This window comes from Bidens hawaiensis, unplaced genomic scaffold (genome assembly GCF_021521415.1).
Source record: "Bidens hawaiensis isolate Kalapana, Puna unplaced genomic scaffold, B.hawaiensis_p1.1 tig00028703_1, whole genome shotgun sequence".
In the NCBI taxonomy this organism is placed as follows: domain Eukaryota; kingdom Viridiplantae; phylum Streptophyta; class Magnoliopsida; order Asterales; family Asteraceae; genus Bidens; species Bidens hawaiensis.
The window spans coordinates 43672-61306 of NW_027505127.1; the positions used below are offsets into that span (position 1 = coordinate 43672).

The following is a 17635-nucleotide window of genomic DNA, read 5'->3' on the forward strand; positions in this document are numbered from 1 at the left end:
GATTTCACATAAATAGATTAACGTTTGCTCCAAAGCTTGCCCATAATTCGCGATATTAAAAGGACAAAAATTGTAATTTGCTCCAAAAATAAGTGTAAGGTGATACATATATTTTTCATTATGACCAATAGGAGACCTAGCAACAAAAATGGAAGTATATAACTTTAGAAAATAATAATAATTCAAGAGAAAAATTGGGTACTGATTGATATACATGTAAAAACAATATGATTTTAGGCCCTGTTTTTATTGGGTAAACTTAGTTACGCCATGCTGAAGATAACTCCAAATCAACATCTTCCTCCCACCATGTTGCGGTCTGCAGAGAACACACGGAAACATACCAAAATACATAAAAAGAATTAATAATAATAATTGAGAAAAACAAAGTATTTAAGGGCGTAAAAAAAATAAATAACAACTAAAATTAAACAAGCTCAACAGGTCAAATTGGTCAAAAGCCGCTCAAAGTGAATTCAATATGCATAAATCTTTTCTAAGCATTTTGTTAAAAGATAGATTACTGCATAAATTGTTTTACCATCAATTATTTATAATGACGACGATAATGATAATAATGATGGGCAAAAGAGTAAATTAGCGTGCAACTTCTAGAAATGAGAAATTACCTTATAGCCCCTTCGAAGGAACTCAAGTTGGCTTCCTTGTTCCTCGTTTAATCCAAGAACCCTTAGCAGTTCTTCCTTGGTCTGCCCATACCAAATAAATTCTATGAATGTGCTTGACTCAGGTTACCTTTTATACTTAATGGGCCAAATGAGTAAACTTTTTTATTTTTATTTAAAAAAACTTAAAAAAGGCTTTAAAGGAAATGGGCCAAACATTCTATAAAACTTTCTAAATTATTATCTTATACAACTGAAATAAGATAATTAGAAGTTTAAAAGTGCTTATTTAAAACTATTTATTCTTGATGAATTTAATTACAAGTTTACCCTTATAGGATGAAGGAAATTGTTCTAACAATCTTAGAACAAATCACACCTTTCATCCTTTACGTATATAGCAAATTTCACTTTTCATCCTAAAATTAAGGAAATAACAGACCTAATAGAAAAGAGTAACGCCCGCTAGTGAATGGAAGTAAACTGTTACAACTTACAACATATAAACATAAATGATGATTTATGTCATTTTCTTAGTTAAAGGACGAAAAGTAAAATTTGTTATATACTTAAAGGGACAAAAGTGTAATTCGTTATTATCGCTTGTTTATATTAAAATTGAACAAAAAGTGTTTTGGGTCAACCCAACCCACACAAATTGTACCCGTTTTGACTGGTTTATCCGACCCGCCCGTTTTACCACACCTCAGAGTGACAATGCATACTTACTTCATTAAGCGTGAAGCGGGTTTCACTTTCAGCAACACATGCATATGAATTATCAGTTTGCTTAAGCATCACCTGCCATGGTCCTGATAAAATAAAATAAAATAAATAAACATGTTTTACTACTTTACATTTATGATGTGGCAGATTTTGTTCATTTATAGTAATTGATTTTAGAAGTAATAATTTTAAAAAGTATTTGCAGAAAAAATATATAATTTTTCACATACATGGTATCTAATGCGGCTGCTGAAGTGTCATCAAAGTAAAATCTATTTAAATTAATATTCTTACCAGGGTATTGGCGAAAGAGGGCCCCGGTATAATTCACAATATATGGTGCTACTGCCACTGTCTTTTGATTTTAAAGTAAAATGTCCATCAAGGTAATGTCAAAACATTATGAAAATAAAGATAGTGATTTAAATAAATATACCTTGGAATACTCTCTTATTCGAATATAAAAAACCGGAGAAAATTGAGAAAGAAATCGGTAGTGTAAATCTTTGGGTGGAAAACCGAGAAGACCAAGGTCAGCTCTACGAAGTCCAATAGCCATTTGTCAAAAATAAATAAATTAATTAATTAAGTTAATCACAGAAAATATCAAATTTATCTGAAATTAAATCCCTAAAAATATTACCGCAGCGTCTCGAGTTCCAGATTAAATAGGAGGGCTGGTGTTGATGCACCAAATTTTTCCTGCACATCAGCATGACTGTTACTCAACATGAACCCGCTTTGACCCGTTAGTCACCCCTAACACGTTTTCACCTGTTAACTCAAACCCGTTTTGACCCATTACTAACAACTTGAAGGCGTTTTGGCCCATTACTCAACCTGAACCCATTTTGACCCGTTACTCAAACCAAACCCGTTTTGGCTTGTCACTAAACCTAATCAAGCCAAACCCATTTTGGCCCGTTACTCAACCTGAACCCATTACTCAACATGAACCCATTTTGACCGTTACTCAACTTGACCCTGTTTTGACCAGTTACTCAACTTGAAGTCTTGAACCCATTTTAGCCCGTTACTCAACTTGAACCCATATTGACTATCCGTTTGGCCCGTTAGTCAACCTGAACCTGTTTTGACCATTACTGAAACTGAACCCGTTTAGACTCGTTACTCGACCAGAACCCATTTTGACCTGTTGCTCGACTTGAACCTAGTTTGACCCATTACTCAACCTATCCATATAAGAGAAAATACACCCTCACCAGATATTTCTCGATGGTAGCAAGTTCACGTGTGCTGCAACAAATGAATACATAAAGTGTTGGCGGTTTGTCAGACTGCCACCTACCTGTGTCATAAACAGGCCACTTATGAAAATAACAATTTAGTCAAACATTGTTATTATGTAATACAATCACAAGTATATATATAAAGCGGATTCCTCTTTCACACAAAAAGGGTTATTTGTTTTTTCATAGTACTAAGTACTAACCTTCATTTTCATCATCAAAATCAAAATCAAGTGTGTTCCGTACAGATTTGAAGAAAGAAGCAACGGGGCCAGCTGGAATATCATCCAATGAACCAATAGTTATTCCATCAACCTGAAAAAAAGGGTATATTGGTAAACTGATATTAATTAATCTCAGATTAAAGTTTACATTACTGTTGTTTCTGCAAAGATTTGTGTATCTAAAACACCTTCATATTATTCAATGTTGCAACTCACGAAACTTACAAGAAAAGTCCATTATAAAAGAAAGTTCAAATTTTGAAAGGATTGACCAAAATTTTAAAACTCAAAATAGTAAATTTGCAGTCTGCTAACAACAATGATTGGAAATTTAAATGAAATTCATGAACCAGACATGATTTTATGACAAAGTTGACCAATAATAGACGAGTTTTTTTGGAAGCAAAAACAACATACATTGTTTCAAGTGCACTAATTTGCATACTTTGAAATATCAAATAAATCCTTACAGAAATTAGTTTTAAATTGATTATTTCAGTTACCAGATCAATAGCTGATTTGAATAGCTCCGAGGCCCTACGTCTTTCGGGCCGGTCGGGAAACACCTACATTAAACAATAAGTTTCAATTGCATACATATATATCATCAACGGTTGATAATGTGGAGGCAATTTTGACCTTTTACATATAAACAGGTTGAATCGGGTCATGTTTTATCTCTATGGGTAGAATAATATGACTAGCTTCACCTTTGTTCAAAAGACAAGATTGTTATTAAAAGTTGAAATAACATGTTTTTTGCTATCATATTTAGCATACTAATTATATATAAATTGAAATTCACAAATTTGGGACAAAAGTTGTTTTGGGTCAACCCAGTTCTGAAGCAAAGAAGGGTCAATATCATAGCATACCAATATACTTTTTTGTTTTACATGAAGTCCCTCAACATACTTTTGGCATATAAAAGACCCTGCAGATGTTAAAAACACAAAAAAAAAAATCCCTTAACCCAATTTTGCTATACTAAAAGTCCCAAAGTATTTTAAAAATAATGTGTCTCGTTAACTTCTAAAGTTTTCAAAATATGATGAAGTCATATCCAAGATTTTTGCACACAAAAATTATATAATCCTATTTTGACTAACTTAAAAAGTAACGATTCATTATATTAAATACTTTTTCTCAAGTACATGCATTTTACACTACTGTGGGGAATATTTTTTTTTCATGTTTATTGGCATGTTTATATGCCAAAATTATGTTGAGGGACTTTTTCATGAAAAAATGAGATAGTATTTTGATTTTTTACGATAGCGACCCTAAAAAATTTATTCATTTGGACCGTTGCCAAACGCACCCATATTGCCACGTGTAGTAGATATTTGAAGCAAACATAACTAATGGAAAAATAAAAAAAATGTCTTACAACGCGAGCTCGTGTTTCCCTAACTTCTTGTAGCTTCCTTACAACAGCCAATGCAAGTTGAACATTGGCATCAGTAAACTCATCTGAAGATCCCTTCACAATTTCATATAGGGTTTAGAAAAAGCTTCTAGAAGCTTCATTTTACCGAACCAGCAAGAAAGCATGAAGATACCTTATATGAAGAAATGCTTGTAGGCAATGGCCTGTTAATGTCAACATTTAAAAATTACTAGTTATGACAACATTGAAAATCCAAGATTTACCTCTTTACCTATTTTAAATACATTATCAATTGTTTAAAATCACAATTCCACAATATATACAAGAGGTGTGAACAAAATCGAAAAAACCGAATTGAAACAAATAACAACGATTTGGCTTTCTGCTTTTGTAAAAAAATTGAACTTACGGTTTTGTCATGTAATAAAAAACAAAAAAAACGAACTGAATTTATAGATTTTTATTTTTTGTTAAAGTAATTTATAAGAATTTAATAAATATATAACTCAAATATTTTAACCCAAATGTATAACAAACAATTAGTTAATTACAAAATGGTTTAGGCCCAAATTCATTATTTTGGGTCAATTCTTTCGGCCCAAAATTTTCAAACCCATATGACAAAACCGAACCCAAACGGTTTTCAAAACCCGAAGTTTTGGTTTTAGCCCAAAACTGAACCGTGCACAACCCTTACACAAAATTATTCGTCTCAACATATGCAGGACACTAATGGCTAGGGGTGAGCACAGTCCGGTTCAGTTACAGCCTTTAACCGAAACCGAAAAACGACAATGTTCGGTTATTTGAAATCATCACCGAAACCGATAATGGTTCGGTTCAGTTAATTAATGAATGTATTTTGCTTCTCTAATAAATCCGGTTCAGTTAAAAGATTTTGGTTAATTCGGTTCGGTTATTGAAATGAGCATGACCGTAACTGAAACCGAAGCGTCAGTTATGCGTTTAATTCAGATAATGTGGTTTGAATTATGTTGGCTAATTCGGTGTTCTGCTCACCCGTATGAACAATTACCACATTAACCTAATAATTTTCCTTTAATAATAATGAAATACGCATTTGTAATTCTATAATCAGTTAAGAGAATTACGGGAAATCGATTTCGAGACGGGTTTTGCCGTCATCCAGAGCACAGGCAAGAGAATTAGCTGCATCGGTGACAAGAACTTGGTATGATTTGGGTTTGTAAACTGATACTCCAAGCTTTCTAGCGGTTGCTGGGGAAGATGAAGCTTCGTTGCTATTACTACTACTGCACTTGATTGAATTGGATGCAGTGGTTGTTTTGGGGGAATTGAAGAAGAGAATGTGAACTGGGAAGAGAGAGTAAGTGGGATACAGAGTCAGATGATGCTTCTGCTGTTGTTGATGGTGATGATGATGAGATGAGAAAAGAGATGAGTGTTGAAGCCATGGAGATGTTAGAGTACAAGGATAACGATTTTGGTCCAACAGTTGGAGGAGGTAATTGAATTGTGTTTTGACAACAGTCACTCTTTAATTCATCACAAAAGCTCCGTTTGACACGTACAAATAACGGGATTAACTGAATAAACAACATGCTTGATTTGGTATAAACACTCTCCTCTCTGATTTTTTGTTTCTATCGTATCAAGTGGTATCAGAGCCATTCATCCTTGGACGCTCTTAATCGTGAACCCTAATACACTCAATTTTCTCCAATTCGTGAACCCTAATTCATTCAGATTCTTTTCAATTGCAGCTTGAATTGATCGTTGTCGATCAATTTGTTCTTGAATTCATTTCAATTCAATCCAATTGACCAATTGTTCGGTCAATTACTTTCAAATCACACAATAACTTCTTCAATTCTGATCTGACGTCATCAATGGCTACTCAAACTCGGAACCAATCGGTAGAGCAGCGTATTGGTGACCATGATGCGGCCTTGCAACGATTGGAAGCAACCGCTGGAATGAACATAAATCAGTTGTTAACTCTTAACCTAGAAATTGTTTCTGTCAAGAATCAACTACATCAGCAGTCAGCTCAAATGGCTGAAGTTCTTGCAACCTTGCAAGAATTAAAGGCTAATCAAACTAATAACAATGGTGGACAACATCAACAGTATAATCAAGGCAATAATAATCAGTTCCATGGATTTGGGGGTTTTAATCGGCTAACCAAGATTGAATTTCCAAAGTTCAATGGAATCAATGTGGAAGGGTGGTTATGCAGGGTAGAGCATTTCTTTTCAATTGATAATACTCCTGAAAATGCTAAAGTTAGAATGGCTGTCATTCATCTTGAAGATATGGCTTTACTATGGCACCAATCTTTCATACAACCTAGAGGAGGATCTATTGATGGCATGACTTGGGTCGAGTATAAGGCTAATATTTCTACTCGATTTGCTATGGTAATGGATCAGAATGCTATGGCAGCCTTAACATCTCTGAGACAACAAGATTTGACAATTGATGCCTTACAAACATTATGCCAACAATTTGATCTAGCATTGACCAGAGTCACCTTGTGTGATGAATATGCTGTAAGTCTATTTATCAATGCTCTTAAACCGGAGATTGATAACCCACTGAAATTGTTAAGACCAAGAACCTTGCATGAGGCTTACATGTTAGCTAGGCAACAAACAGATAACCTAAAACTTTTACCTAGTTCCTCTTACAAAACTAGTAACAAACCATCCTATAAACCTGTTGATTCCTACCCTAAATCTGTTTACAATCCTACTCCTATTTCATCTGCTAATCTACCCTTATTACCTGCACCACCATATAAACCAAGAACCACCAGCACCCTATCAACTAAAGAAATTGCAGACAAAAGGGCTAGAGGAGAATGCTTTGGGCGTACAGAGAAGTACTCTGCAACTCATCAGTGTAAAAATAAGCAGCTGTTTTCTATTGAAGTTTGGGAAGTAGATGAGGAATCTGGTGAACCCGTTCTTCAAGAATTCTTAGACCCTTAGATCTCTCTTAATGCTATCATGGGAGTGTCTTCGTATTCCACAATGAAAGTTACCGGTTCAATAGGTACAAAACCACTTCATATCTTGATAGATTCAGGTTCTACCCATAATTTTTTGGATAAAAAGATAGCTTATAAGATGAGTTGCCCTACTAAGGAAATGCCTTCTATGAAAATTACCGTAGCTGATGGTAATGTAATGTCTTGTACAAAGGTATGTGAGAATGTCCAATGGATGATGCAGGGTAAATGGTTCAAGACTGATGTTCTGCTTATACCTCTCACCAATTATGATATGGTGTTAGGCATACAATGGTTACAAAGTCTTGATGACATTACATGGAATTTTAAGGATTTAACTATGAAGTTCAAGGTTAATAACATAGTTTATGAGTTAAAAGGGTCTAAGGAACAAACCTTTAGTTTGTGTTCTAGTGAAAAGTTACAATCACTGTTACTCAATAAAGGACAGATGGCTCAAGCACAATTGTTCAGCTTGCATTTCATGCCACCAGATGAATTTACCCATGTACCCTTGGTACAGGGAAAATCTGATGTTTCACAGATCAATACATTGCTGGAAAAGTATGATCAGGTATTTGCTTTACCTACTTCATTACCACCAAAAAGAAGTTGTGACCATCAAATTATATTGAAAGAAGGAATCAGTTTCATTGCCCAAAAGCCATATAGATATCCTGCTGTTCAGAAGGATATCATTGGGAAGATGACACAAGAATTATTAGATATGGGCATTGCAAGAGAAAGCACCAGCCCTTTTGCTTCTCCTGTGGTGCTAGTTAAGAAGAAGGATGGATGTTGGAGGATGTGTGTGGACTACAGGAAGCTTAATGAAGCCACATTTAAGAATAATTTTCCTATACCTTTAATAGATGAATTGTTGGATGAGTTGGCCGGAGCTACAGTTTTTTCTAAGTTGGATTTGAGGTCAGGTTATCATCAAGTCAGGATGCATGAACCTGACATCCACAAAACAGCATTTAAAACTCACCAAGGCTATTTTGAATTCCTGGTTCTACCATTTGGCCTTACCAATGCTCCAGCAACCTTCCAAGCCCTTATGAATGCTACTTTTAAGCCTCTGTTGAGAAAGTTTGTATTAGTATTCTTTGACGATATTTTGGTCTATAGTGCATCCATGACACAACACTTAGTAGACTTGGAAGAAGTATTGAAATTATTTCAAGCTAACTCCCTATTAGCTAAGCAATCTAAATGCAGTTTTGCTGGTTCTAAGGTGGAATATCTGGGACATCTTATAACTGAGCAAAGAGTGAGCACTGATCCTAGTAAAATTGAGGCTATTGTTCAATAGCCCCAACCCACCAATGTCAAGCAACTCAGGGGTTTTTTAGGCTTAGCAGGCTATTATAGAAGATTTATTAAACCTTTTGGTAGTATAGCCAGGCCACTTACCAATCTCTTAAAGAAAGATGCCTTCTACTGGACTGAAGAAGCTCAATTGGCATATGAGCAACTAAAAGTGGCCTTAACTACTGCTCCAGTGTTGGCTCTTCCTGATTTCTCTAAGGTCTTCATCATTGAGACTGATGCATCCGCAAAAGGACTTGGAGCTGTCCTTATGCAAGAAAATCACCCCTTAGCCTTTATTAGTAAAGGCATATCAATTAAGCAACAAGCCATGTCATTTTATGAGAAAGAGCTTTTGGCAATCTTAATGGCAGTCAAACATTGGCACCATTATTTGATTGTCAAGCATTTTATCATCAGAACTGATCAAAGAAGTTTGAAATACTTATTAGATCAAAAGGTTAGCACCCCTTTACAACAAAAATGGCTGGCCAAACTTTTAGGTTATAACTATGAAATTGTTTACAAAGAAGGGGTGGACAATAAGGTTCCAGATGCTTTATCCAGGGTAGAAGGGTTGGCTCTTTTTGAAATGGGTCTAAGTTCTATTCAGTCAGATTTATGGCCAAGAATTAAGGAAAGTTGGACATCTGATCCCAAACTCCAGTCTATCCTAAATAAGTTGCAGCATACTTCTATTATTAAAAATTGGACATGGGATGGGCAAGTGCTTAAAAGGAAGGGTAAAGTGGTCATTGGTGATGATTATCGGCTTAAAAATGACATTTTGCAGTTATGTCATTCTTCTCCTGTGGGGGGGGGGGGGGGGGGGGCACTCAGGTTATTATCCTACCCTACAAAAAGTTAGAACAATTTTTCTATTGGAAGAAATGTGATATTGATGTGAAGCAATGGGTCAAGAATTATCACACTTGTTATAGGGCTAAATATGAGAGAGTGGCTTCCCCTGGACTATTATAGCCTTTACCTACCCCTAAATCAATTTTCAGTGATATATCCATGGATTTCATTACCGGGTTGCCTAAGTCAAATGGTAAAGATGCCATCTTGGTGATTGTTGACAGATTCACCAAATATGGACATTTTCTGCCTCTCACTCATCCTTATACTGCTGCTCAGATTGCTCAGCTAGTGTTTGATAATGTATTCAAGCTACATGGGTGTCCTACTACTATAGTTTCAGATAGAGATCCTATTTTTTGAGCCTATTCTGGAAAAATTTTATGAAATTGCAGGGAGTTCAGCTGACTTTTTCTTCTGCCTACCATCCACAAACTGATGGTCAAACAGAAGTCCTCAATAGGTGCCTTGAAACCTATTTGAGGTGTATGGTGATGGATGATCCAAGATCTTGGTCTAAATGGATCACTTTAGCAGAGTGGTGGTATAATACCACCACACATTCTGCAATTGGCATGACTCCATTTGAGGCCTTATATGGCATTCATCCACCCCCTGCATTTACCTTACATTCCAAATGAAACTCAAATAGAATATTTGGATTCATAGTTCCAGGAACGAGAAATCAAGTTAGTATCTTTGAAGACTAATTTGGCTAAAGCCAAGAATCGGATGAAACAACATGCAGACAAGCCTCGTTTTGAGAGACATTTTGAAGTAGGCAATTGGGTGTATGTTAAACTATAGGCATATGTGCAAACCACTCTAAAGAAACACCATCATCAGAAACTAAGTCCAAAATACTATGGTCCATTTTTAATTATGGACAAAATTGGCTCAGTTGCATATAAATTGGACTTACCTGCTTCTTCTCAGATCCATCCTGTCTTCTATGTATCTCTTCTTAAAGCTGCTCCAGGTCCTGTTTCAACTGTTACTCCATTGCCCCATGCTGCAGACTTTACCGTTCTACCTCGTGCTATATTAGATCGGAAACTATTACGAAAGGGTACACGAGCGGGTGTGCAGGTTCTGGTTCATTGGCAGGGATTGCCGATCACTGAGGCTACCTGGGAGGATTTGGAACTTCTGCAATTAAAGTTTCCGCACTTTGAATCTTGAGGTCAAGTTTCAGGTCAACAGGGGGTATTATTACAATAGTTTACAATAGTTATAATACAGGGACTTAGAATGTAATAGTTAGATAGTTTGGGATTTGATTGTAATAGTCAGTTAGTCTGTTACACATGTACAAATAACGGGATTAGCTGAATAAACAGCATGCTTGATTTGGTGTAAACACTATCCTCTCTGATTTCTTGTTTCTATCGTATCACCAAAGCTCGGATGGGCTTAGAATCCGAACTAACAACCTTGTACAAGTCCTGGCTCAGATCTTTCATTGTTAATATGCACCTAAAGTGGCACAAGTAGGGGATCAAAATTTGGTCTCCACAAGCTTTAGGCCACAAGTAGAGAAATTGGAGGTGATTGACAGTTAAGATTCTGTTTGTTTTTGCTTAAAAGGTCTGCAATGGGTTTATGTATAATACTATGAAGACAGTTTGTTTTTTTCTTTAAAAAAATACCTTAAGGTGTTTCTATTTTCTTACAAAATAAGCTAATATCCAACCTTTTCAAACTGCTTCACACCTTACCACCACCCGCTGTCCAACGTCCACCACCACCGTCCACCACCCTCCATCACCACCACCGTCCACTACCCCCACCACCGTCGGCCACTACATCGTCTACCACCACCACTGTGTTCCACCTACCACCATCGTTGTAACATTCGTTACTTTTCAAACCCGAAAACCCATCCCATTTCAAATTTTTAGTTTTGTTTATATATATATATATATATGATTAGGTTCATTTTAGAAATGTTTCTTATTGCGAGAAGTGCGAGAAAAGATTCTAACCAATCACATAATTTCTTTTTTATTTTCTGATTATTTAGATGCAAGGGTATATTAGTGAAATATAAAGTATTTTGTTTTGTAACTCATGCTCATTAATGGTTTAATAATTATTGATAAGTTACTACGTAAGTTACAAACTATTATTACTTTTTTTTTATTTTCATATAAAATTTGAACCACTGGAATCTATTTGATCTAAAATCATTTTATTCTAAAAATGACTAATTATTGTTATTATCATCATCATCATCATTTGATCTAATGTAAGGTAGATATAGCTACATAATGTGGTGTAAGCACACTTTAAAATGTTATGTAGTTATAATTAGTGTAGTGTAGACATATCTAATGTAGTGTAGGCAAAACTAATATAGTGTAGGGCACTTTCAAATGTTGTGTAGCCATATCTAATATAGTATAGGCACACTTTTAATGTTGTGTAGTCATAATTAATGTGGCGCTGACATATCTAATGTAGTGTAGACAAAACTAATTTTGTGTAGGTAAAACTAACATAGTGTATGTAAAACTAATGTTGTGTAGACATATCTAATGTAGTATAGACAAAACTGATGTTGTGTGTGTATGCTTTCAAATGGTTGTGTAGTCACAACTAGCGTAATGTAGACGTATCTAATGTAGCGCAGGTAAAAAAATGTAGTGTAGGAACACTTTCAAATGTTGTGTAGTTATAACTAATGTAGTATCTAATATAGTGTAGGCAAAACTAATGTTGTGTAGGAATCAGTTTGTTTATATAATAAAGTGTTGGCAAAACAAATAAAAATAGACTTACTTCAATACATTGTATCTATTATAAATAAATCCGTAATATACAATGTCATGTTGCAAAATTTATGTGTTTTATAAACAAATTCTAAAAACAAATAAATAACTTACACAACCATAAAAAAAAGATCATAATTTTAATGAAAAAAATAAAATAGTATTAACCTTCTAATGAGCATTAAATGGACGCAAAAAAGTAACCACTTAAAGCACTAAAATATGGTTTAATGAGGCATACATCACAAAAGACGTATCTAACATTTTTATTAAATTATGTGTCATAAATATGTGTTTTTAATTAAGAAATTTGCCATTTATAATATAGACCACTGATTAAACACAATCAATGGTTCATATTCATTTCTCGCACTTCTCGCTATACACTTCTCGCATGATTATTCCCTATATATATATATATATGTATGTATGTATGGTAAGGATCCAAGAGAACCCTTTGCAAATTGAGAACTTTGAGAACTATTTTGGACCACTAAAAAAACCTATAAAAATATTTAAAATATTATAAAACAAAAATTTTGAAAAAGTAAAAAAACAAAAAATTCTTATATTTCATTTTGGTTTCATAAAAAAACCAAAAAAAAAAATTATTCGTATTATACCTATACTCATGTGTGTAATTTCATTTAATCTATAGTTACGTAATGTACATATATGTACATTATCATTTACCTTAAATTATACATATGTGTAAAAAAACACATATGTGTACATATATGTATAATTTAGCTAAGTCTATAATTTTTTTTTTCGTTTTTTTAGAAACCGAAATGATAAATAAGAATTTTGGTTTTTTTATTTTTTTTTTATTTTTGTGTTTTTTTGTTCAAAATGGTTCTTATAGTTTTTAATTTTTAAAAAGTTCTTATAGTTCGGTGTGTGTATATATCTAAATATAAAGGAGAAAATATAACATAACAATTATGTTGTCACATAGAATTTATGTGATGTCGGATAACCCTAACAACTAACGGCCATTAATGTTGGGGGGCTAACCATGCAACCCACTAACAAATGTTTTTTTTATTCGAGGGCCAAACATAGAATATGATCAAACCACGTGGACCATTTTTACATTTAACTCTACATGTTTAGACTAAGTTTGCTATTTTCTATTTTTCCATTCTCAGAAGCCAAACAAACAATATTTTATACCGAACTAGGTTTGAGACCGTGTACCACACATATAGAAATTATACAAACTTGCAAATATAAATAGATTTTTAAATATTTGAAAAATTTTTAAATTTTAAAGTAGTATGAACGTATGATTCTACATATATCTTATGTTTTTGTAATGAAATTGGAGTGACAACACAGAATTCATGGAAATTATAATAAGAGTGTAGAACCAATCAATGTACCGTTTGGTAGTATATTGATTTGTAGGTGTATAAAATGAAATAGTCGTTTAAAATAAGACATCACAACTCTAGAAAAATGCCAATTGTCAATTGGTCGAATTGGGTTAAACAGCAAATCACACACGCATTGGCAACAACCATTTGAAAAGCTGGAAGTAGTTGTGGCTAGATAAGAGGCAAGTTTGATAATCGTGTTCTTGCAAAGAGTGATATGATTAAAATACCAAATTTGAGTTTTCAAATTCAAATATCTTCATAATTTGGATATATAAAATGATTTGATTAAAAATATTTATTCGCATTTTCGATAGAACAATATCACTTAACATCAAGATTTTGAAAACCAGACCGGAACAGCTGGTCTAGCCGGTTCAACCGAGAACGACTAGTCACCGATCCACCTACGGGCAACTAAACAAAGGGAAAAAAACCGGCTGGTTGTTTACAAACCTAAAGAACTGATCTTGAATAGGCTAAAAAACGGTTTAACTGAAAACAGTTTAAAAAATAAAACTTCATAACTTTTTTAATATTGAGTGGAGTGCCGATAACATCCACTACTAGAAAATAGGCCTATGCGCGTCATTAAAGGGGGTAGATGACACGTCAAAGCGTGTTAAGGAAGGCCCTGTCATAAAATAAAGATGACGCAAATTTGTATGTCATCTTTTTATGACACGCGTTCTTGACACGCATTTTTGACACGCATTCTTGACATGTTTTTATGACATGCATTTGCGTGTCATGGTTTCAAGTAATAAAAATGGTTATTGACACGCAATTAATGTATATAATACAACTTAAATTCATGCATAGCAAAGCAATCCATTTCATATAATATTTCATAAAATACTAAAAAACTTTCAAAGTTAACATTTCATTAACGCTGATACAAAATTTCACTAGTAACTAAACGATGTCAAAAAAAGTCTACCATTCTTCACGAATTCCAATCAATATCATCATCCGTGTATTCATCGTTCCCTCTCCCAAGCTAAGAAAAATATTAGATTAGTGAGAGGTGATTAAAATTAGATGAAACATGCTAATTATGTTGAAAGCTTTACCTGACCCATTGCTGCATCTATGAAAGGGCGGACATCACTTGGTAATTTTATTTTTGTAAGCAAATTATCAACATGGTTGTGTAGGATGCAACAATAACTTTGGTATATCTTGTTGCCACTATACCCTTAATCTGCTCATCTTCTTAACTATGTCAAAAAAAAAAAAAAAAAAAAACCTTTCAAAGCAAGACAGAAGCTTAAATTCATAGTTTCCTAAAAGTGTTAACGTTTAAATATATAAAAACCATACAAATATTACCTTCCAGAGACCATAATAATGTAATGCATATTATCCACACCAATACCCTTGTCAATCGCCTTTGTTCTGCAACAACAAAATAGTTGGAAAAAAAAACGTACATTAGTATCTTCCAACTCGTGCTATTCGGTTATATACTTCTTTTACATAATGTACATTTCTTCATGATGGTTAGATCTATGTATAAATTATGATGAGATTCATTAACCAAAATGACAGTGATGAAATGATAACGATGGCAGATGTTATAAAACATACTTTTGTTTATTTTATTTGAAGAATAGTATTATTTTCCATATACATAATATATTTTTAATTTTTTTAGTTAAGTGCATTTTTTTTCCTCTCAGACCCTCACTTGGCGAGGCCAATGCGCCTTGAGTGCAACTAGTGCATTTGATAACTATAAGTAATACAGGCTAATAAGTATAGGGTTACATTCTTGAGATTTATACACTTGAATTCATTCTAGATATGATAGCTATATAATTTAATACATAGTCATAGAATACTTATAAGTTACCTCTACATAATATTTTAAAAAACTTTGATGAATATTTGCAACCTATAACATAAATCAGCATGGAAACACAACCTAAACTGCAACAATCCTGAAATCTAAACATTGAAACATATGGCCTAAAGTCCTAAACTAAAGAACAGCGATGAACACGAATCAAATGAATACATGTTTGATCATATGAAACAGAACCGAAGGGAATTGTAGATGCACAAAAAAATGAAGACTTAACAAACATGGTAAACTAATTTTTCATACAATTATACAAGACTACTATACTTGTATCAAACTCCAATGACCATTAACTTAACCAGCATAAGGACCTTATATTATTTTCAAATTTCAACAACAAATATCTACACCCTAATATAGTTTTGTACATCAATCAGTCTGTACTCTAAATAACCAGAGCCCTAACTGTAGTACCACACCTGCAACTAGTTAAACTTCATGTTGTTTTGGTATGACTAGCCACATAACATCAACAAATATATAAAATCATCAAATATACAGCATACTTTTGAAGTTAAACTCATAATGTAATTCACCGATAGGGGTGTAAACTAGCTGCGCCACTCATGAGCTACTCAAGGCCGGCTTGTTAAAAAATTGAATCGAGCCAAGCTTAATTAAATGAGCTCGAGCTTTTAGTTTGACTCCATTAATAAACAACCTCAAGCCTGAGCTTGATATATCGAGATCGAGCCTTAACTAGCACAGCTCGGATCGGCTCGTTTACACCCTTATCCATTGGGATATAGAACACTACAACATAATGGAAGAAATTAAGCTTCTGTGAAACTCACCTCAAAACTCATAGAATTCAATTTATTCTCCTGTGTTCATACTTTAAAATTTGAATTCCACATTATAAAATTCAACCTAATTACAGGCTGTTTCTCGGATACACCATATAATTCACATCAAAACATCATAACAATGCCCTAGCACCAGTAAAACCCTAGGTTCAATCTCCCCTATCCTGTAGATTGGAAGAAATACCTGCATACTTGAAGCATTGAAGGCCAAATCGGAAACACAAATGACAGATTGAGAAATCACCATGTTTCGTTTGTCTGTATCGAACAAAACATGAATCGATTAAGCAAAAATAGTATACAGACCTTCGGATTCTGTGAAAGATATGGTGGATAGACCGAACCGATCTCTAAAATGAGCAGTGGCTTCTTCATCTTTCGTCCAGATAGAAGCATTCGATGATTAAATTGCAAGGATTGCTGTTCTTCGTGAAGACGATTACAGAAGCAACGATCACGATTGTGAAAGGTCACAATTATTCGTGATGCCCTAGGTTTTATTAGGGGCGCACGCGGGGTTTAGAAATTATAAGGTGACACACAAAGATGACAAAATTATTCAAAGTGTATTTCTGTGTTTTTTTTCTAAGTTTTTACGACACTAAAATGATGACACACAAAATATTTGTGGCTATCTTTCCTTTAAATTTTATAAAAGATGACAAGTTTTTATGACACACGGCTTGTGTGTTATATTTCGCGTGTCATTAAAGGTATATTTTCTAGTAGTGATCTTCTTAGCTGCTTATTCTACTTGATGTCATTCCCTTTTATAATGTTAGTTTGCTGTTTTGATTTGTCTACAGGATGACAGGGGATGAAGAGTTTTTTAATTAAAAATAAATATTTATTAGGTAGATTAAATAATTATGCCAATTGTATAGGCGAATATTTATACGGACAGGTTAGTATGATGTCATGTGTTCTTGAGATGTACAAACCGGTTTAAAACCCAAAATCAGTTTGGGTTGAACCGGTTTGATTGGTCAATAAACGTCAAAACTAGTTTATGGCGGTTTCGGTTCAGGTTTTGATCGGTTTTGGTTCGAGTTTTGAATGGTTTCGGTCCGGTTAACCGGTTTGGAACTGGTTTCGACGGAGAAAATTACAAACCGATTCCGAACCTATGGTTTCAATCGGTTCCAAATCGATTTCTACATAATCTATTTAAAAGCCGTTCGATTTCAGTTTGATTTCTGAGTCAATTTAGTTAACCGATTCTTTTACCACCTCTAATGTGTTCATATATTTTTTTATTAATAAGTTAGGTAGATGAGCCACTTGTGATTTGTACAATTAATTATATAGCTAATGTTAATGTTAATATTTTTGGTAATATTTTTGCGTTCAAACTTCAAATACAACAAATTTTGTACTGGCGCTAACCTACGAGTAATTTTTTCGTCCGGTTCACACTTAAAAGCTAATATAT

General features: G+C 34.0%; 1 protein-coding gene across 1 annotated transcript; it reads right to left on the minus strand.

Moving 5' to 3' along the window:
* Positions 1 to 66: 66 nt before the first annotated feature.
* On the minus strand, positions 67 to 5799 carry LOC143610904 (protein LPA3-like). The gene is made up of 13 exons (XM_077085255.1): positions 5770 to 5799; positions 5329 to 5597; positions 4389 to 4419; positions 4217 to 4309; positions 3330 to 3392; positions 2806 to 2917; positions 2576 to 2661; positions 1996 to 2054; positions 1789 to 1891; positions 1647 to 1707; positions 1356 to 1438; positions 630 to 710; positions 67 to 319 (listed from the first exon to the last, which is right to left on the minus strand). Exons 1-13 carry the CDS (start codon positions 5797 to 5799, stop codon positions 260 to 262), a joined length of 1131 nt encoding a protein of 376 aa, XP_076941370.1. The 3' UTR covers positions 67 to 259.
* Positions 5800 to 17635: the final 11836 nt, after the last annotated feature.